Below are 22,733 nucleotides of genomic sequence, written 5' to 3' on the forward strand. Positions count from 1 at the left end.
AGAAACAGAGCATTAAAATTTTAGAATTTAATTAAACTTAGAATAGAATTTAATTAAAAGTTTAGAATGGGATTGGAAATCAGCACTAGAAATCTATACATCCTATTGATAAAGATTAATTGATAAGAGGTTGGTAGAGTCCTGGCTGCCTCGCTTTCCTGAGTCACAAAGTTTTATTAGCAAAAATAAACCAACATTAAAATGTCAAAGTCAGGATCTCATAGCATAAGGGTGGGGCATGGGGAGTGAAGGCTGCATTCTAACTGCACTCTCACATTGCTTCCCACCTGGCACCTCCTGCCCATACATGCTAGAGGATGACGTATACCTAGCCGATGATAAACAGAGGGATGAATATGTCCTGAATGAGTACGGCTTCGTCTACCAAGGCAACGAGAACAGGATCAACCCCTGTGCCTGGAACTTTGGGCAGGTAAAACGTGCGCTTCTCTCCAAAAAGGGCGTTTGGATTTTCAGTAGGACCTAAGGAAACTGCTACCCTTGGTACTTCCCTGCCTCCGGATAAATGATCGAAGGCAGTCCTGGAGGACCACTAGCCACTCGGGAATATGCATGGGGCAGATCTGCATTCCTGTCACCTTTATTACATGCAAATCTCTTTCTTGCATATTCATTAAGATTATCCTGAAAACCTGACTGGCTTGTGGTCCTCCAGGACAGGGTTGGGAACCACCGATCTAAGGTCCTCCAGGACAGGGTTGGGAACCACCGATCTAAGGTCCTCCAGGACAGGGTTGGGAACCACCGATCTAAGGTCCTCCAGGACAGGGTTGGGAACCACCGATCTAAGGTCCTCCAGGACAGGGTTGGGAACCACCGATCTAAGGTCCTCCAGGACAGGGTTGGGAACCACCGATCTAAGGTCCTCCAGGACAGGGTTGGGAACCACCGATCTAAGGTCCTCCAGGACAGGGTTGGGAACCACCGATCTAAGGTCCTCCAGGACAGGGTTGGGAACCACCGATCTAAGGTCCTCCAGGACAGGGTTGGGAACCACTGATCTAAGGGACTCTTTTGCAAAGCTGCGTTAAGTACTGATGCACACTTAAGGGCAAATTCTATAAGAAGCGCCCAAATATTAGGCGCCTGTAGAGGCACTGTTCACCGCGATTCAAGTAAAATTCGGCGTTGTTTAGTGAATCACGCTGAGCGGCACCTATTTCGGAGGCGCCCATTAAATAGGCCAGCTCTAGACACTTAAAAGGTAAGCGCCTAGCTGAGCGCTTCAGAGCAGTGATTCTGTAAGAAGGCGCCTAACACGTAGTCATGCCCACGCCTAAATTTTTAGAGGCGCCTTGTTACAGAATCGCGCTTTTCTTGATAGGCGCCTAGGTTTCAATCAGTGCTGATTACAAAGGTTAATTGGGCTCATTATTCAATTTTAGAGAGGCGCCTATCTAGGTGGGCGCCTCCGAAATAGGTGCCTAATTGTAGGCGCTGGTTGCAGAATTTGGGCCTTAATGTGGGCAAAAAGGCTTATCGCAAAATGCGTTAAATTGTTTCATGGAAATTTGTCTGTTAACATGCACTAAGCTTGCGTTTTTATTTTTTAAATACCTTTTATTCCAAGTAATAAATATCCGTCGTGGTATATGATTCAACCACTCTTAATAGCTACAAATTTCATAACTTTACTGAAGCTTCGGACCTCAGAAACACCACTCGTCGCTCAAATATTTATCATAGCGATACGCTTGACATGTTGTCTCCTCACTGGCCCACTTTTTTTTAATCCTAATTGGATTTCAATATTTAAAGTGCAGTTTTAAAGTGCAATAGTTTCAAAGGGCTTAAAAAGTGCCTTAAAGTGCTACTAGTCAAATGCTTGTACATATGTACTAAAGGTTTATGACTTATCTTAGTTTTTATGATCGGGGAAACTCGGATCCGACAGGTTTCACGTAGTCAACGCTTTAACAAGGATCGTTTCCCACAATCACTCTGTCGGGAAGGGGGGAAGGGGGCAAGAGCATGGCGTGGGAGCTGGAGAGATGCCAGCACCCCCACCAAGACAGCGCCGAGGGTGGTCTGCCCCCCCCCCTGCCCCTCTTACTAGGCCACTGATAACCAGCAATAAAAAAAAGAGCCTTTAAATTGTGCGGTTCTGCATCTGGGCTTAGCCTGCAAGAAAATTCCACATTAAGACACGCTGAGCCCAGATTTCAGCACAGCTCTCTATAAGGGCCCCTAAGTTTGGAGGGTTAAAGGACTTGTCCAAATACACAAGGAACAGCAGTGGGCTTTGAACACTGGCTTCCCTGGTTTTCAACGCACTGCTCTAATCATTAAGCTCTCCTTGGATCCAGTGACAGTGGAAATGAAGATTCAGATTGAGGATAAGAAAAGTGAATTTTCTGTGCATGCTAGAAGCTATTTTGTTCATTATATGTGTAGGAGTTTAGGAGATGCCTATACTTAGGATATTTTCCCCATTTTTACATATGATTTATGATATAATTCTGATATAAATATTTATCTTGCACTCCTCTGCTTATCTGAATATAATGTGATCTGGTCCTGGGGATGCATATCTCACTGGATTGTCTTCAGACCTAAGAATAACCCAGAATGCCACATGGATACTTTTAACAAAGGGATTTTGCTCTCTTTAACTCATTTCTGTAGTTTGAAGAAGATATTCTGGATATCTGCCTAAAACTACTGGACAAGAATTTAAATTTCACGCAGGATGCATTCAAGGACATGGCACGCCGAAATGATCCTGTGTACGTGAGCCGGGTGGTGTGCGCCATGGTGAGGACAAAGTATGATTAGAGGGACAGGGATAGTCCAATGGCTCAGTAGAAACATTTTTGTGGTTTCTTGCTTCATGGATCAGCTTTGACTGGGCTGGTACCCACTGAAGATGCTCGTATCACTTCAGTCCACTCCATACTCTTTCATAGGGTTACCAGACGTCTTTTTAGATGACTGTCTGGGCTCCCAGACGGGCTTTTCAAAACCCGGCATTTGTCCGGGTTTTAGAAAGCCCCGACGAACTCCAGCCATGTATGGAGGGCTTCTGAGCATGTTCAGGCCCCACACATATCCCCAGGCCCTCCAAACATGACAGGAGCTCATTACAGAAGATAGGAGGCTTGGTGGGGGGGGGGCTGGGGTGGAACTGGGCGGGGCTGGAGGCAAAACTGGGCGGGGCTAGAGACTGAACTGGGCGGAGCTGGGGTGGAACAGGGCGGGGCTGGAGGCAGAATGGGGCAGGGTTATGTGTCTGGGGTTTTCCTTTCTAAAATATGGTAACCCTACCTTTTTAGTTCAGCTCTCAAGCAGGGGGTTTGGGAGGGACAGAAGTAGGTTTTCTATTAGGGAGACTTCAGTGACAGACTATTGAAGCAAAGCTGGCTAAGGAGGTTTAATGTGAGCAAGTGTAAAGTGATGCATGTGGGAAAGAAGAACCCAAACAATAGCTACATGATGCTGGGTTCTGTGTTAGGAGTCACCGTCCAGGAAAAGGTTCTAGGTGTCCTGGTTGAGAATATGTTGAAACCCTCAGCTCAATGTATGGCAACTGTTAAGAAAGCAAATAGAATGTTAGGAATTATCAGGAAAGGAATGGAAAACAAAGATGAAAATGTTATAATGCCCTTGTATCGCTCTATGGTACAGTCGCACCTCAGAGTCTGTTGTAGGGGAAAACACCCTCCAGGGTTTCAAGACTAAGCTGGACAAGTTCCTGCTAAACTGTGTCTTGCTAACTGTTCCTGCTAAACTGTTCCTGCTAACTGTTCCTGCTAAACTGTTCCTGCTAACTGTTCCTGCTAAACTGTTCCTGCTAACTGTTCCTGCTAAACTGTGTCTTGCTAACTGTTCCTGCTAAACTGTGTCTTGCTAACTGTTCCTGCTAAACTGTTCCTGCTAACTGTTCCTGCTAAACTGTGTCTTGCTAACTGTTCCTGCTAAACTGTTCCTGCTAACTGTTCCTGCTAAACTGTGTCTTGCTAACTGTTCCTGCTAAACTGTGTCTTGCTAACTGTTCCTGCTAAACTGTTCCTGCTAACTGTTCCTGCTAAACTGTGTCTTGCTAACTGTTCTTGCTAAACTGTGTCTTGCTAACTGTTCCTGCTAAACTGTTCCTGCTAACTGTTCCTGCTAAACTGTGTCTTGCTAACTGTTCCTGCTAAACTGTTCCTGCTAACTGTTCCTGCTAAACTGTGTCTTGCTAACTGTTCCTGCTAAACTGTTCCTGCTAACTGTTCCTGCTAAACTGTGTCTTGCTAACTGTTCCTGCTAAACTGTGTCTTGCTAACTGTTCTTGCTAAACTGTGTCTTGCTAACTGTTCCTGCTAAACTGTTCCTGCTAACTGTTCCTGCTAAACTGTGTCTTGCTAACTGTTCCTGCTAAACTGTGTCTTGCTAACTGTTCTTGCTAAACTGTGTCTTGCTAACTGTTCCTGCTAAACTGTTCCTGCTAACTGTTCCTGCTAAACTGTGTCTTGCTAACTGTTCCTGCTAAACTGTGTCTTGCTAACTGTTCTTGCTAAACTGTGTCTTGCTAACTGTTCCTGCTAAACTGTTCCTGCTAACTGTTCCTGCTAAACTGTTCCTGCTAACTGTTCCTGCTAAACTGTGTCTTGCTAACTGTTCCTGCTAAACTGTGTCTTGCTAACTGTTCCTGCTAAACTGTTCCTGCTAACTGTTCCTGCTAAACTGTGTCTTGCTAACTGTTCCTGCTAAACTGTGTCTTGCTAACTGTTCCTGCTAAACTGTTCCTGCTAACTGTTCCTGCTAAACTGTGTCTTGCTAACTGTTCCTGCTAAACTGTGTCTTGCTAACTGTTCCTGCTAAACTGTTCCTGCTAACTGTTCCTGCTAAACTGTTCCTGCTAACTGTTCCTGCTAAACTGTGTCTTGCTAACTGTTCCTGCTAAACTGTGTCTTGCTAACTGTTCCTGCTAAACTGTTCCTGCTAACTGTTCCTGCTAAACTGTGTCTTGCTAACTGTTCCTGCTAAACTGTGTCTTGCTAACTGTTCTTGCTAAACTGTGTCTTGCTAACTGTTCCTGCTAAACTGTTCCTGCTAACTGTTCCTGCTAAACTGTGTCTTGCTAACTGTTCCTGCTAAACTGTTCCTGCTAACTGTTCCTGCTAAACTGTGTCTTGCTAACTGTTCCTGCTAAACTGTTCCTGCTAACTGTTCCTGCTAAACTGTGTCTTGCTAACTGTTCCTGCTAAACTGTGTCTTGCTAACTGTTCTTGCTAAACTGTGTCTTGCTAACTGTTCCTGCTAAACTGTTCCTGCTAACTGTTCCTGCTAAACTGTGTCTTGCTAACTGTTCCTGCTAAACTGTGTCTTGCTAACTGTTCTTGCTAAACTGTGTCTTGCTAACTGTTCCTGCTAAACTGTTCCTGCTAACTGTTCCTGCTAAACTGTGTCTTGCTAACTGTTCCTGCTAAACTGTGTCTTGCTAACTGTTCTTGCTAAACTGTTCCTGCTAACTGTTCCTGCTAAACTGTGTCTTGCTAACTGTTCTTGCTAAACTGTGTCTTGCTAACTGTTCCTGCTAAACTGTTCCTGCTAACTGTTCCTGCTAAACTCTGTCTTGCTAACTGTTCCTGCTAAACTGTTCCTGCTAACTGTGTGCATTTCTGGTTACTATATCTCAAAAAGGATATAGCAGAATTAGAAAAGGTACAGAGAAGGGCAACAAAAATGATAAAAGGGATGGGTCAACTTCCCTTTGAGGAGAGGCTAAAGCGGCTAGGGCTCTTTGGCTCAGGGAGGATATGATATAAAGTAATGAGTGGAGTGGAAAGGGCAAATGTGAATCACTTGTTCACTCTTTCCAAACATACTAGGACTAGAGGGCATGCGATGAAGTTACTAAGTTAGTAGATTTAAAACAAACCAGAGAAAATGTGTCTTCACACAACGTGTAATTAAAGTCTGGACTTCGTTACCAGAGAATGTAGTGAAATCAGTTAGCTTAGCAGGGTTTTAAAAAGGTTTGGATAATTTCCTAAAAGAGAAGTCCACAGGCCATTATTGAGATGGTTTGGGGAAATCCACTGCTTCTTCCTAGGATAAGGAGCATAAAATCTGTTTTACTACTTGGGATCTAGCTAGGTACTTGGGACCTGGGTTGGCCACTATTGGGAAACAGTCCCAGTATACTGGTCTGTCCCAGTATGACAATTCTTAACAAGGAGTATAGGCACATGCACAGTCCTGTGGACAGGAGGGGTTAATGAAGGAATTCTCAGGTTCCAGGCTTAACAAGGCATTGACAAAAGAAACTAGACTAGGAGGCAAGTTGAAGGCAGTATGTGAGCAAGACAGAGCTTGACCAGTTATGCATGTGCAAAGTTTCTTGGTTTGCATGCCAGAGTAATCCAGCAAACAAGGAAGCTATTGTTACCTTGAAAAGGCGGAGATTACACAAACTGCAGCAGTCAATGTGGAAGAGAATATTTGTACTGGTAGTTCTTAATTTATTGATGTTATTCTAAACCGTCTTTTTCTTTAATGCTTTGTTAGGTTTGTCCATTGGTCACTTAAGGGCAAATTCTACAAGAAGCGCCCAAACGGTAGGCGCTGATATAGGCACTGTTCAGCGCGATTCAAGTAAAATTGGGCGCTGTTTAGTGAATCCCACTGAGCAGCACCTATTTTGAAGGCGCCCATTAAATAGGGGACTTGATCGAAACGTTCAAAATACTAAGTCTATTCCCTTCATTATCTTGAATGTTTCGATCATGTCCCCTCTCAGTCTCCTCTTTTCAAGGGAGAAGAGGCCCAGTTTCTCCAATCGCTCATTGTACGGCAACTCCTCCAGCCCCTTAACCATTTTAGTCGCTCTTCTCTGGACCCTTTCGAGTAGTATCGTGTCTTTCATGTACGGCGACCAGTGCTGGACACAGTAATCCCGGTCGTCGTACATGAAGAAGGACACGGTAACCTAAGCAGCAATGAGACCAGCCACAACCATCGAGAGCACACAGACCCGATCCTACCAAGAGTGTCTTGTTAAAATGTTTATTTTATTTTTATTTTTCCTCTAACTCTACTTTTCACTTCTCTATTACCCTCCAGGTACTTTAGTTAGATTGTGAGCCTTCGGGACAGTAAGGGAATTTTTCAAGTACCTTTCTTATTTCTAATCTTAATGTATATTTTCTGTAAACCGCTTAGAACCTAACGGATGTAGCGGTATATAAGAAATAAATTACATTACATTACATTACATTACTACTCGAAAGGGTCCAGAGAAGAGCGACTAAAATGGTTAAAGGGCTGGAGGAGTTGCCGTACATTGAGAGATTAGAGAAACTTAAGAGCAATGATTCTGTAACAAGGCGCCTAACACTTAGCCACGCCCACGCCTAACATGCATAGCACCTCTTTTTTTGAAGGTCGCTTAAATTTTTAGAGGTGCCTTGTTACAGAATCGCGCCTTTCTTGATAGGCGCCTAGATTCCAATCAGTGCTGATTAAAAAGCTTAATTGGGCTTAGTTGATCAATTTAGATAGGCGCCTATCTAGTTGGGCACCTAACTTTAGGCGCTGGTTACAGATTTTTGGGCTTCTGTGTTTCAGTCTTTTAAAGAGATTTAGATAACTTTATTGTAGTAAAACACTACAAGGGCATGCTGAAAGAGTTTATAGGATTACAGAATAGTAACCAGGTATTTTTCCCTATCTGTCCTGGCAGGCTCACAATATATCTGTATCTGGGGGCCAATGGCATAGGGTGGGCGGTGGTGCCCATCCCCTGCCCTCCCCCCACCATTCAGCGCGGCTCCCCATACTAGAAGTAACATTCCTGGCCTGAGCAGCAACCCCTAAGCTGCTGTTGCCCCAGCATCGGCTCTTCCTCTGATGTCACTTCCTAGGCGCAAGTCCAGGAAGTGATATCAGAGGAAGAGCCAACGCTGGCACGACAGCAGGTTGGAGGTTGCTGCTCAAGCCAGGAACGTCTCAGAGGTACAGGGGAAGGGACGCGGTGCGCACACGTGGCAGCGGAGGGGGGGGCAGGGAAGGAGCGGTGGGACAGATGGTGCCTGGTGTGGACCATCCCCCCCCCACTTACTATGCCACTGCCTGGGGTAATAGTTAGTTAAGTGGCTTGTCCAGAGTCACAAGGAGCAGGCTGGGATTGAACTCGCAACCTCAAGCTGCTGAGGCAGCAGCTCTAACCATTATGCCACATAACCCTTCTACTAGTGAAGCAAATTCTTGATTCATCAACTTTCAGTATATTGGATAGTGACAACAGTGGATCTCAATAATTGAAGCCTGACACAGGTATTTATGCTGAAATACGCATTAATCCTCTTTTTCTTTGGGAAATCCATTGTCCCATCCCACTTCTAGTCTGACTAGTGTGTTGGGCATGGGATTCCTTCCAATTGACTTTCCTATAGTTAGAGCTATAGCCTCAGCACCCTGAGGTTTGTGGGTTCAAACGCCACGCTGCTCCCTGTGACCCTGGGCAAGTCACCTAGAGGGAGGGCGGAGAGGGGAACATAAGAATTGCCGCTGCTGGGTCAGACCAGTGGTCCATCGTGCCCAGCAGTCCGCTCACAGGGCAGCCCACAGGTCAAAGACCAGTGCTCTAAATGAGTCCAGCTTCACCTGCGTATGTCCCAGTTTAGCAGGAACTTGTCTAGCTTAGTCTTGAAACCCTGGAGGGTGTTTTCCCCTACAACAGACTCCGGAAGAGCATTCCAGCTCTCCATCACTCTCTGGATGAAGAAGAACTTCCTTACGGAATCTATCCCCTTTTAACTTTAGAGAGTGCCCTCTCGTTCTCCCTACCTTGGAGAGGGTGAACAACCTGTCTTTATCTACTTTGTCTTGAATCCCTGGAGGGTGTTTTCCCCTATAACAGACTCCGGAAGACAGTTCCAGTTTTCCACCACTCTCTGGGTGAAAAAGAACTTCCTTACGTTTGTACGGAATCTATCCCCTTTCAACTTTAGAGAGTGCCCTCTTGTTCTCCCTACCTTGGAGAGGGTGAACAACCTGTCTTTATCTACTAAGTCTATTCCCTTCATTATCTTGAATGTTTCGATCATGTCCCCTCTCAGTCTCCTCTTTTCAAGGGAGAAGAGGCCCAGTTTCTCCAATCTCTCGCTGTACGGCAACTCCTCCAGCCCCTAAACCATCTAAGTCGCTCTTCTCTAGACCCTTTCGAGTAGTACCGTGTCCTTCTTCATGTACGGTGACCAGTGCTGGACGCAGTACTCCAGGTGAGGGCGCACAATGCCCCCCCCCCTTCCTACGCCACCGAATAGCCTGAGAACTCAGTCATTATGGGGTTTCTGGGATGGGTCTGGGAAGCTCTTTCCTAAAACATCCAACATCAGCCTTAAGTAGGGTTACCATATGGCTCCAGAAAAAGGAGGATGGATTGAGACATCTGGGTTTTACTTCCAATGTCTGAATTCGACCTCCTTTTTCTGGAGCCATATGGTAACTCTAGCCTTAGGCAGTAGCTGACAAAATATTTTGGCAAGGGAGCACATGTTAGCCAAAGGATATGATTAATCTGTTTACATCTCAAGTTTCTGTTTAGGTAAGGTTATTCAACTATTTGCTGCTTCAGTATCACTTTAAAACAAAACAAAAAAAACCAAATACATTCACGAAAGTTATGCAATTCAATGTTTATTATTGCAGATCAACTGCAATGATGACGCCGGGGTGCTGGAAGGCAATTGGAGCGGAAAATTTGACAACGGGGTCAGCCCGTCTGTATGGAACGGCAGCGTAACCATCCTGAGAGACTGGTATGCAAAGGATTGCCAGCCAGTCAGATACGGGCAGTGCTGGGTCTATGCAGCTGTCATGTGCACAGGTAAGCAAGCATGGACTTAAAAATACAGTGCATTCTCAGTCCATATTCACAGATAGGCTTCCCCCCTCTTTGATTAAACTGCGCTAGTGGTTTTTAGTGCAGAGAGCTGCACCGAATGGCCCACGCTGTTCCCAATGCTCATAGGAACTCCCCACACTAGAAACTGCTACTGCCCTTAGGCACACAAAATAAAGAGTAACATATTTTCACTATTCACAATCATGCACACGAGGACGAAGATATTCATAGAGCTGTGCGTGAATATTCTTACACCAAATGACTGTTTTCACGCAAAAAGAAATCCCCAGTGTATAATAATCAAGCTGTTCTGTACAAGAAAAGTATATAAAAATGATGAATTTGTGTGTTTGCTAGCAAAATTGTACATTACACGGGGTCGCACAGGAATCTAACCCCTGTTTCAAGATCAACGGTTCCTTATTTGCGTTTCCGGTATTCACGGAGTTTTCGAGGAACCTATTCCCAGCGTATAGTAAGAACGCACTGTAAGGATAGCGAAATTCCAAAGGTTACAAGCAGTTAACTTTGGACTTCACTGAACAGATCTCTTTGGCCAATGCATAACTTCTGACTAGATTATCAAGGTGTCCAACTAAAGAGAAATCCTGTTAGAGGCACCTATATAAACAGGCACTGGTGCCTAACTTAATTAGCACATTGGCTTTAATTAGGACCTTTAACAAGTTCAGAATTTAAAAAATATAAAATTGGGAGATAGGCACCTATCAGCTAGTGTTACCAGATTTTCCCGATGGAAAATCTGTACCCATGGCCACGCCCCTCAGACCCACCCAGTTCTGCCCCGTTCTGCCTGTGTCATGCCCCATTCCACCCCACCTTGCGTGTGACATCATTGCATCACTTCCTCACATGCGCGGATGCTGTCTAGGGGCGGGCCTGAGGGCATGGCCATGGGTCTAGATTTTCCTTCTGGGAAAATCTGTTAACCCTACTCTCATTGCATTCCAATGTCTTTGGCCCTGTTACAGATACAGCAGCACTTCATCGTCAATTCTGATCGTAAATTTCGGTTTGGATGGAAACCAGCAACACTATTAGTAACAGTCGTTTTAGCTCCTGATAAGGAATGGATAATGAGGTTATTTTTTAAAAATAAATGTAAAAAATATTTCTGGGACAAAAAATATTGATGTTTCCTGATGTCTCTAAAGACACTCAGAGAAGAAGGTGAGAATTTTTGTTGATGAGATCCGCAGTAACATCCATCGGTTGGGGGGGGGTTCTTATGTTACCCCTGAAAGTGCATAATTAGATATAAACCCCTTAAATATGTTTTTTATGAACCATCCCAGTTGACTGAATTTTTGTCTCTTAAACGCCTTGATAAAGAATAAGTGATAAGAACTCTAAATGAAGATTAATCTCCCACCTTATAGGCTGTTGTTTTTTCCTTGACTTAAGTGTTTCTTTGTTGTTTTGTCACTTGTTTGAATCTTGGATCCCTATAATTGAGGACTTGAGAATGATAGACATATTGCTGTTATTCCTGTAATTTTGATTTAGATTTCTTTTAATTTATACTATTTGTATGTTTAATTTCTGTCACTCTTTCTGTTCAAGATGAATATGCTTGGAAATTGTAATTGAAAATTAAATAAAGAATTAATGAAAAAAAAAAATAATAATAATTTCAGTTTGGAATGTATTAATAATAGCCAATATTTTTCTTTCCCCCAGATGTTTATCTTGTGGTAGCCAGTGTTTCCTTAAATGTTGGCTTGGCACAAGTTCTTTATAACTAAATAATATGGAGACTTAATTGTTTACAATCTAAATGCTTATGATTCTGTCGTTACACAACTGTAACCTGATATAATAATTAAATGGGAAAAAGATGGTAACCTAGCTTTTTTTAAAAAATTTTATTATTTTATAAACTACAACAGTGTAGTACATTTGATTGAATACAGAAAAATATTACAGAGATTACACCATTTTATACAATTAAGAGGGGCATAATCGAAAGGGACGTCTAAGTCCGTTTACGTCCATCTCGCAAGTCGTCCAAAGTACAAAAAACAGCTTAAGACATATTTTTGAAAGATACGTCCAACTTTTTTTTCGTTTTGAAAATCGTCTAATTATATATCCTGCCGTTCTGATCATCCAAGTCACTAAATCGTCTATCTTTATACCACATTTTTGTCCAACTTTCCGTCCAAGTCCAAAATGCCTAGAACAAGCCCTGTTGGACATGGGAGGGGTCTGCAAAGTGAAGGCCTGCACACCCAGACATGCCACCTAAATAGTGGGGTACCTTACAGGGCACTGCTTTGAACTTCACAAAAAGGGTGCCATGTCTTCTCCTCCCTACAGCTCCCTTATAGGTTATGGTAAGCCCCCCAAACCACCTCCAGAATCCACTAGACCCACTTATCTACCACCCCAATAGCCCTTATGGCTGCAGGAGCCACTTATATGCCAGTACAAAAGGGTTTTGGGGGTGTTTAGGGGAGTGCACATGTTTAGGTATTAATGCAGTGATTACAGGGGCTTATGGGCATGGGTCCTCCTCTCCATGAGTCCCTAACCCACCCCCAAGATGACTTAAGCTGCCTCTGGGCTGGACGACTAGGCTTTCCTATGCCAGGCAGCCAGGTGATGATGGTCTAGAAGCTGAATTTTAAAGTTATGATTAAAATTTTTATGGGGTGGGGGGGGTTGGTGATCACTAGGGTAGTGTGTGGGGGTCTGTTTTATGTATTTGCAGTGCTTATCTGGTGACTTTAGGTGGGTTTTTGTGACTTAGACCATGTTTTACATGGTCTAAGTCACAACGTCCAAGTTCCGTCTAGGCTCCCGCCCAACTCCCGCCCTCGACACGCCTCCTGAAACGCCCCATTTAGCTTTGGTCATTCAGCGGCACTATGAAAGCCTAGGCCGTTTAGAAATACATCCAAAACCCATTTTTATTATCGGCACTTAGACTTTTTTGAGAAATGTTCGTCAAAGTGCCGACTTAGGCCGGTTTTTGGACGTTTTTCTCTTTCGATTATGAGCACCTTACCCACCCACCCACCCATCTATCAATTATTAATAATACAACTTTATTACATTGATACGAAGAATTAATATCAAGTTTTCAATTACCTCTCCCTCTCCCTCTCCTAACCCCCCACCCCCACCATACCCCCGGATGTGTAAGGAAAAACTTAGAAGAAAAGTACATAAACCATTAATGTGAAGCAGCAAATAAAGCCAATGGACTCCATACTTTGTTAAATGAAACACTGGACCCCAAACATTCTGCATTCATTCTCTCATATTTGTATGTATTACATACATTTGTCCACCAAAAAGTATAGTTTAATCTATCATGGCTTTTCCAGTTTTTCGTGATCAATTGAAAAGCTATTCCAGTCAAAACCAGGAAAAGAAGGCTTTTGTATTTATCAAGGGGAGGTTTAATATGTAACATAGTACCACAAATTATGGCTAATTAAATGGGAAAAAGACGGTAACCTAGCTTTTAAAGTCAATCAACCCTGGCACCTAGGGTCCCAGCAAGCCGCGATGGAGATTGACACGCGGCAGATACCCCCAGATAACTGAATGCTGAAACGCAGATCTTGTTGGGTCCTTTGCACATCAACTATTATCTTGGTTGATCTCGTGCATATATTGATAGCTAGCAAGCAAGCTTTTTAACTGTAAATTTAGGTAATCTGTCAAACGGACGCAGGACCTTGGTGCGCCGACAATTCTACCCCGACATTTGCGTGCAGAACTAATGCGCATGCTGCTCTATGCCTTCCAGTTTGGACTCTGAGAGGGTGTAAGGGGGGAAACCCCCCTACTACACTCGTCCTTTCATTCAGGGGAGTGGGGAGGGAACATCCCCCCCCCACATCCCCCCCCCCCACTACACTTACAATTCGCGCTCTCACCACATATAACTTGCTCCAGGGGGCACAATTCTGCCTCCACAATTTACCTCCCTTCATGCATGCTCTTGTCATTGCACGCATCTGACCAAGCGCCAATGTCCTGCGTGCTATTGATGGTGGGTCATTAGTGTGTGGTACCTGCCCATAGTTAATACAAGAGCTCTTGCCACCCCCTATATAGGAAGTGTTGCGAGCTCCCACGTTAACCCTCTATTAGTTTGCATGCATTAAATAAAACTAGGGTTACCATATTTTTCTCCAGGCAACCCCAGACACATGACCCCGCCTTGTTCTGCCCACAGTCATGCCCCGTTTCACACCCAGCACTGCCGCCTCTCCTCTTCGGATGAGCTCCAGACGTGTCTGGAGGGCCTGGAGCATGTGCGGGTGTGTGTGACGTCATCTGCGCATGCTCAGAGGCCCTCCAGACATGCTGGAGCTCATCGGGGCTTTCCAAAACCTGGGAAAATGCTGGGTTTTGGCAAGTCCTTTGGGGAGCCTGGACAGTCCTCTAAAAAGGGGGCATTTGGGTTTTTCCAGATGTCTGATAATCCTAAATAAAACACACTATCTGGCTAGTGTTTCCATGCCCACTCTTTGCCCATAACATGTCCCCTCCCAAAATTATATTTGGAAATTCACTAAAGTGCACTTTAGCACATGGAAACAGTATCAGTCTGCAAAAATCTTAACCTTGTGCGCAGGGCAGGATTAATTTGTCGAGAGCCCCTAGGCACCCAAGTACACTGGGCCCCTTGCCCTGCCCCACCCTACGATGCGCCCAGGCGGAAACAGGAAGCTGCGTCAGAGGGAAGCTTTGGGCAAGCAGCACCGCTTGCACAATTACAGTTCCCGTTGCCTTTCTTACCCGCATTGCTTGCTTGTCTTACTTTCCGTCGATGGGGGGGTTGCCGATCGGGGTGGGGCCCGCGTTGCAAGTCGGGGGGGGGGGGGGGCCGCATTGCCAATCGATGCTGGAGGGGCCCAACGACGTTTGGAAAAAACAATGTGATGCCTTCCTTCATCGGGCCCCATTGACCATTTCGGGCCCTAGGCATGTGCCTACTTGGCCTATTGGTTAAATCCTGCCCTGCTTGTGCAGTAATCTGTTTTCAAGCAGAATCATGCATTAAGGACTCTGCACACATTAGTAAAAGGGACCCTATATCTCTGATATTCTAATATTATCCAAAACTATTACACATATCCATATAGTATTCATTACTGAAAGCAACTTACCAATTTTTAGACTATTGAATGTTGTATGATGGATATAAACTATTGTGATTTACTGAGGATTTTTATTCCCATTCTAGCTGTCCATGCATTACATTTATTATTTTTTTGGGGTGGGGGGATGTTTTTTTCCCCATTTTAGTAATGCGATGCCTTGGGATTCCATCCCGTGTGATCACGAATTTTAACTCGGCCCACGACAGCAATGCAAACCTGTTCATTGAGAACTTCATTGACAATACCGGGAAGAAGATTCAGGGCATCAGCCGCGACAGTATATGGTGAGCCCTGTTTGGAATCAGGCCTTGCGCGCATTCATTCTCAAGTGTTCTGGTGGAGCGAACCGGTGGTGGAGAACCACTTCTGCTGGCCAGGCTCGGGGACCCCCTGCAGCCATAGCAGCCACCAGTGCCATGATGCTGACCTAACTAAAAAGGGGGGGAGGGGCAGGCCCCCCAGTAGCTATGCCACTGACATTGGCAAATCAGTAATATCGAGATTTTCTTTTGTTTATTTATATTTCTATCAGCCAATTTAAACATTACTTAACAAAAATGACCCTTTAGATCAGGGGTTCCTAGGGTTACCAGTAGAGAATGACACGGTGACAAAATTCATCACCGTTCCCGTCCCCGCGGATGACCGTGGGAAACCATCTTCATGTCATTCTTTAAGGAGAGAGGGAAGAATCAGAGTATGAATGGCCAAAACCACTGACCCACAAGCTTTGCTTTGAAGAATGCTGGTGTAGAAGGACTGAGGTTGAAACAGACACTACAGAATGACAATCTCTGGTATCCAGAGCAGATATTGTGATGTCATAATGCCTCATTCCACCAGTGCCTAAGAGCCAATCACATCAGTGATGTCACAATGGCTTCATTATCCTTGGCTCACATAAGAATCAGAGTATGAATGGCCACAACCACTGACCCACAAGCTTTGCTTTGAAGAATGCTGGTGTAGAAGGACCGAGGTTGAAACAGACACTACAGAATGACAGTCTCTGGTATCCATAACAGATATTGTGATGTCATAATGCCTCATTCCACCAGTGCCTAAGAGCCAATCACATCAGTGATGTCACAATGGCTTCATTATCCTTGGCTCCAATAAGAATCAGAGTATGAATGGCCACAACCACTGACCCGCAAGCTTTGCTTTGAAGAATGCTGGTGTAGAAGGACTGAGGTTGAAACAGACTCTACAGAATGACAGTCTCTGGTATCCAGAGCAGATATTGTGATGTCATAATGCCTAAGAGCCAATCGCATCAGTGATGTCACAATGGCTTCATTATCCTTGGCTCACATAAGAATCAGAGTATGAATGGCCACAACCACTGACCCGCAAGCTTTGCTTTGAAGAATGCTGGTGTAGAAGGACTGAGGTTGAAACAGACACTACAGAATGACAGTCTCTGGTATCCAGAGCAGATATTGTGATGTCATAATGCCTCATTCCACCAGTGCCTAAGAGCCAATCACATCAGTGATGTCACAATGGCTTCATTATCCTTGGCTCCCATAAGAATCAGAGTATGAATGGCCACAACCACTGACCCACAAGCTTTGCTTTGAAGAATGCTGGTGTAGAAGGACTGAGGTTGAGATAGACACTAGAGAATGACAGTCTCTGGTATCCAGAGCAGATATTGTGATGTCATAATGCCTCATTCCACCAGTGCCTAAGAGCCAATCACATCAGTGATGTCACAATGGCTTCATTATCCTTGGCTCCCATAAGAATCAGAGTATGAATGGCCACAACCACTGACCCGCAAGCTTTGCTTTGAATAATAACCGAGGTTGAAATAGACACTAGAAAATGACATGGGATTATTTCCCGCGGTTATCCGCGGGGACGGGAACGGTGATGAATTTTGTCACCGTGTCATTCTCTAGTTACCAGATTTTATGTCAGTAAAATCCGGACCCTCTAGACTGGCCCAGTTCCACCCATTTCCATCCCATTATGCCTCAGCTCCACCCTCACCTCTGCCCCCCCCCCAGCCCTGCCCCCCGCGCCTGTTCGTTGGGCAGGAATGCATCCGCGCAGCGACGCATTGTCACGTTCATGCAGCGTGCATGGGACATTATTGCATTGCATCCGCAGGTGCGCGGATGCCCCCTCCCGAAGCCATTTCTTTTCAAAACCCAGACAAAGTGCCGAGTTTTGAAAAGGCATCCGGACCCCCGGATATGTCCTTAAAAGGAGGACATGGCCGGGGAAATCCAGACGCCTGGTAAGCCGGGGTTCCCAATCTAGGGGTGCCCACACCCCCAGGTGGTGCAAGATGGAATTTTTAAGGGGTGTGAAAAAGAGTGACTTGTGTCCCTTAGTCACTCAGTCATCTGCCAGTGTGTCTGAGCAGCGATTGTAGTGGTTGTGATATTACTTTTATTGTGGGCGTGAACATTAATCAAACATTTCTTTTTTCTTCTTGATTGAATTGAAGAGGAAAGTTTTCTAATGGATTTTGTTTTTTTAAATATTGGGAACTGTAATAGGGAAAGACTGTAAGTAGCATATCTCGTATTTGACCCTTGCAGTAAAGTTACTAGATCTGGCAAATCTTCATATAATATCTTAAAAATGGTGACACCGATTTTAAACTGTATACAAACAGCAGCGGGGAGCTAATGGATTTCAAAATAGTAGAGCTTTAAGTCCATCGTGTTTAGTTAGGCCACAAATCAGTCTAACAGCTGCATTTTGTACCAACTGCAGTCAACGAATCAAAGATTTAGAGCAAGTTGTCAAAATAATCACCTTCGTTGCAAATGCATTGCGTGATTTACGCAAGTCTTTGCAGAAGAGCATGTGACATGTGGAGCGGAATTTTAGAAAGGACATCCAAGTCAGAATGTGAAGCCACGTCACAAATGGACGTTCATTTCTAAAGTACTTTACGCTAGGATCTGCTATCGTAGGGCCTGGTTCTATAAATGTGCCTATATAGTAGATGACTCTCCAAGCAGTTGTCAATCAACCTCTAGGTGACTTTTATAGACTCATGCCTGACTTTACAGTACCCTGTAAGTTACACATATAAGTTTTAGCCCCTCCCATGCTGGTAGGTTCTAGTGTATTCAGATGTCTAGTGATACCTAAGTCAACCACGCCCATTCTCCGCCCCCTAATCTAATCTAATTTCCATCTTATATACCGGATCATTCCAGCAAGGACTCAAGCCGGTTAACAAAGTTTAAAAGAATGTAATATAAAATAATAATAAAGGTAATAAAAAAAATTTTCAATAAATTAGATCAGTCCTCAGTTAAGAATCTCTGAAAGAGGTGACAGAGATAATGACGTTCTGATAGTCGAGGGAAGATGAATAGGCTAAGGAATTTACCTAGGGTTTCAATCCCTGTAACAGAAGGGAAAAGCAATCTAAATTTATGTGTATTCTAAGTAGTGTGAAACCAAAGAGGTGAAAAAATTCCATGTAAAATTTTAAAAATGATATTGGCACATTTAAATTGAATTCGCCAGTAAATAGGAAGCCAATGAAGTAACCTCAACAGTGGAGAGGCATGATCATATTTATGTCTTCCAAAAATTAATTTGACCGCAGTGTTCTGAATGAGTTGTAGCCTCTTCAGGTTAAATTTGGTTAATCCGATATACAGGGAATTTGCATAATCCAGATGTGCCAGAATAATCGCTTGAACCAAAACCGCAAAATGATTTTGATGAAAAAAACCCTCGAAACTCTCCTCAACATCCGTAAATTAAAATAGCACTTTTTAGATAAATTGCTGATTTGATTATTTAATGATAAAGAAGAATCTAAAATAAAGCCAAGGATTCTAGATGAAAATTCAATGATTAAGGAGTCTCCTGATTTCAATGCTATAACCATGCCTACTTCTGAGGTAGGCGTCGTTAGGAGCTGGCGAGCACCTCGACTTAGGTGTCGTTAGGGACCACACTGAATTCCATGCACAACCTTAATTAGTAATAAAAACATTCTTTTTAATTGATTTTTAATGGCATGGATTTTAATGGATTTAGCTGCGAGAGGCTCGTCCTGTAGGCAGTCAGCCGGAGCCAGCACTTCTCCTCCTCCTTCCCCCCAGTGTACCGCGGCACGCCTGACATCTCAGGAGGCACACAGCTTGTGATACACTGCTTTATATAATTGAGATTTTGACGTTGATGCAATATGAATGTTCAAATGCCAGTTTTCGGATGTTCAAAACAAGAGTGGAGCTTCTAAAATAACCACCATGGTATACGCATGTAAATATCATTATTCTAAATCAGTGGTTCTTAACCTGGGTTCGACCGAACCCCAGGGGTTCGGTGAGTCAGTCTCGCGGGTTCGGCACCTCCGACTCATATAGCGCTTCGGTCACGTTCAATCATCTATCAGTTATTCAGTGATTTTGATCAAGACTGATCGTGTACTCGGTTTCTTGATCTATCAATCTGTAACTAACGCCTTATATACATCAATCAATTCCTGATCAAAATTTGTGATTTAACTGATAGATGATTGAACGTGACCGAAGCGCTTATGATTTGTGATGATACGCCCCGCTTGTCCATAATTGGCTGCAGGTGATCACGCAACATCGCTTGGCCTACCTGTGCTGCAGGGGATTTGATGCGCACAGTAGTCGAATTGTAACTGTTGTGATGGTACGTCGTGTGATACCTATCTTAATATTTTAATCCCTTACTAACTATGTCAAGCAAAATACAAAAGTGGTCGGACGAATATGTACAATATGGATTCACATGTATAACGGAACGTGATGGGAGTCAGCGTCCTAATTGCATGATTTGCAATGCCAAGTTGAGTAATTCTAGTCTAGCTCCGGCAAAACTAAGGGAATAAAGAAGGGTTCGGTGAACACGCATACGAAACTGGTGGGGTTCAGTACCTCCAACAAGCTTAAGAACCACTGTTCTAAACATTTACACACATTTTACAAAAGTGCCCGTCATTGCCAGCACAGTGACCACACCATCTGTATATTCAACACTACCATCCATACAGACAAAGGCACTGAATGGGGTTCAGCTTTGTTTGTTTCCCAAGGCGGCTCACAATGTAAACATACGTAATAAAAAATACATAAAATACATATACAGTGTTCCCCAGCGAATTCTCAGTTTGCTCACTCGTGGTCTGCTTCGACCGCCTCCTTTAGTAAAGTCGGGCTACACCAATCAGGAGCTGCGTGTCAAAGCAGCTCCTGATTGGTGTAGCCCGACTTTACTACAGGAAGAGGCGGTTGGAGCAGACCGCGAGTGATTTTCTTCACCCGCCGGCGCTCCAGCTGCCCTCTCCTGCCTCCCCTCCCTTTTAACAGACGAGAAACCGCATTTGCTGTTTTTAAAAATTTCTACGGGTTCCTGGAATGGAACCCCCGTTAATTTTGGGGGGAGTATTGTAATAAGTTTCAAGTTTTATTTAAAATTTGATTAATCGCTTAATCATACTTCTAAGCGATGAACATGGCTAAAATGTTTTACAACGTTCATGGAAAACAAGACCTGAGATGTAGACTCTACGTATAGGATTTACGGTGCCGATGGGAAAAGGGGTGAGAAATACAATATTAGACAGGAAAGGAAACAAATAGGGGATAAGACAAGAGGAATAATAATAATAATAATAATAATAACTTTATTTTTGTATCCCGCCATACCCGGAAGAGTTCTAGGCGGTTCACATCAATTAAACAAGGTTACAAGTGGTTTACAGTAGTTGAGCGGGGTTATGAGCGGTTCAATAACAAATTGATCAAAGTTGCCAGGGGGGGGTGAGGGAAGGATGTAGAGGGGAGAGTGGATGTTAGATAGAAGGGGCGTTGGGATCCTGGTCTTGGAAGAGGCGGGTTTTGAGTAGTTTTCTAAAGCCGAGGTAGTTGGGGGCCTTGAGGGCCATTTGGGATAACCATGGGTTTAGCTTAGTGGCTTGGAAGGCGAGGGTTTTGTCGAGGAATCTTTTAGAGTGGCAAAGTTTAAGGGAGGGGTAGGCGAATAGTTGGATTCTGCGGGAGTCCTTGATGCTGTGATTTAGGGCGAAGTGAGGGATGATGTAGCTTGGGGATAAACCAAATACTGTTTTATAGCAGAAGCAGGCGAATTTGAATAGGACTCTGGATTCTAATGGCAGCCAATGGAGTTTGTGGTAGAAAGGGGTGATGTGTTCCCATTTTTTCAGGAAGGGTTTAGAGGAGCAGAAAGAAAGAGAAGAAAGTAATAATTAGAATGAAAATGAGAGAAAAGAATAATAAAGAGAGAAAGGAAAATGGTTTGTCTTTGTTAAAGAAATCAGAGGTCAGAAATTGAAGGTGTCATCCTAACTTGGGGAGCTAAGAGTCAAAAGCATCTTTAGAAAGAAAGCATTTTAACTTGCTCTTAAATCTGTCTAGAAGACGCTCTTCCCCGTAAGTGAATGGGAAGGGGATTCCACGTTTGCAGTGCCGTGACAGAGAAAATGACACCAAACAACACATACAAAATAAGCGACCAGCGCTTACACAAGTGCAAATGCCTTAATGCCCATATTTCATGTTACAGAATCGATGTCTCTTCAAAAACTTCTTAAAAGCATCAGGATGACATTGCTTTCTAATGTACAAAGGTAGACGATTCCATTCCTGGGGGCTCCTCCTACAGGAAAACATAGTTACACGTGAGATATTTAGCCTCGATTTCCTTACAGATGACACAAACAAGTCACCATGATGGACAGAATGTAACTTGGATAAAGGGACATAAGCCTGAATAATACCCACCAGACTTGCAAGAGCCAAACCATTCAAACACAAAGTTAGACCATCACAAGCAGTCTAAAGTATAAATGGTCTTCTAACTTCAACCAGTAAAGCTTCACGTAATATTCTGTGGCATGTTCAGTCCTTTTCAAGCGAAAAAGAGTTCTAACCGCTGAGTTTTGAGCAACCTGTAATGCACTTAACAGGGTTGTCGGTAGGCCCAAGAGCACAAGATTACAATAGTCCAGACATAATAATATCTTTGACTGCAGAATGTTCGGTCGAAGCCTATTGAAAATCCGCCATCTGCTTTAAACCAGAATAGATTACAAAATTAAAATATACATAATAAAATATACCAAAACAAAAAAATGCATATTTTATGCTAAAGAACAGCTTCTTCTCTGCAAAACTAAATCAGTTTCAAGGCTCCATCTGACAGCATTTCTCACGTCCCTTCCATTCTGCATAACTCTGTCTCACACCATTCATATTGGTTCAGACTCTTCACTTGTCCTGTTCAAATGGAATATTTGATCTTTTAGTCCCCTTATATTGGAATACTTCTAGATCTTGCCGCTCGAGGATTACACAGAAATATAAACTATCGTTCCCCTCCTTTAGGGGAATCAAATCTGTCGGGAAGCTTAGCCAATCCTTTGCTTTCAAACTGGTAGAAACTTGGAACAGACTTCCTGACTATTAGACTGATAGGTCAGCTACAACAATTTCGTAAAGCCCTAAAAATTCTTCTGTTTACACAATATCTAAATGGCTTACCTACTAAACTATCAAATTGATAGCATTTTAACCTTCTTTTTTTTCATGTTCTCATATTTATGTATTCTGGTCTTTAATTATTTATGAACTGAGTTGAGCTCTGTTACGAGATGATCCGGTTTATAAACCGAAGACTAGACTAGACAAATAAATGGCTCTTCGACACCATTTTAAAAGATCCATTTTAAAAGCTCTGTGAAGGGAGTATGTTGC

General features: G+C 43.6%; 1 protein-coding gene across 1 annotated transcript in view; it reads left to right on the plus strand.

The window, feature by feature from the left end:
• The window catches only part of LOC117345704 (protein-glutamine gamma-glutamyltransferase 5-like), a 58,546-nt gene that overhangs the window by 11,481 nt on the left and 24,332 nt on the right, over positions 1 to 22,733 (plus strand). The window contains exons 4-7 of the mRNA XM_033914759.1: positions 315 to 433; positions 2,647 to 2,775; positions 9,658 to 9,835; positions 15,143 to 15,281. Coding sequence (XP_033770650.1) covers positions 315 to 433; positions 2,647 to 2,775; positions 9,658 to 9,835; positions 15,143 to 15,281 — 565 coding nt within the window. The remainder of the gene's footprint in view (positions 1 to 314; positions 434 to 2,646; positions 2,776 to 9,657; positions 9,836 to 15,142; positions 15,282 to 22,733) is intronic.

The sequence above is a fragment of the Geotrypetes seraphini genome, chromosome 11 (genome assembly GCF_902459505.1).
Source record: "Geotrypetes seraphini chromosome 11, aGeoSer1.1, whole genome shotgun sequence".
Taxonomy (NCBI): Eukaryota; Metazoa; Chordata; class Amphibia; order Gymnophiona; family Dermophiidae; genus Geotrypetes; species Geotrypetes seraphini.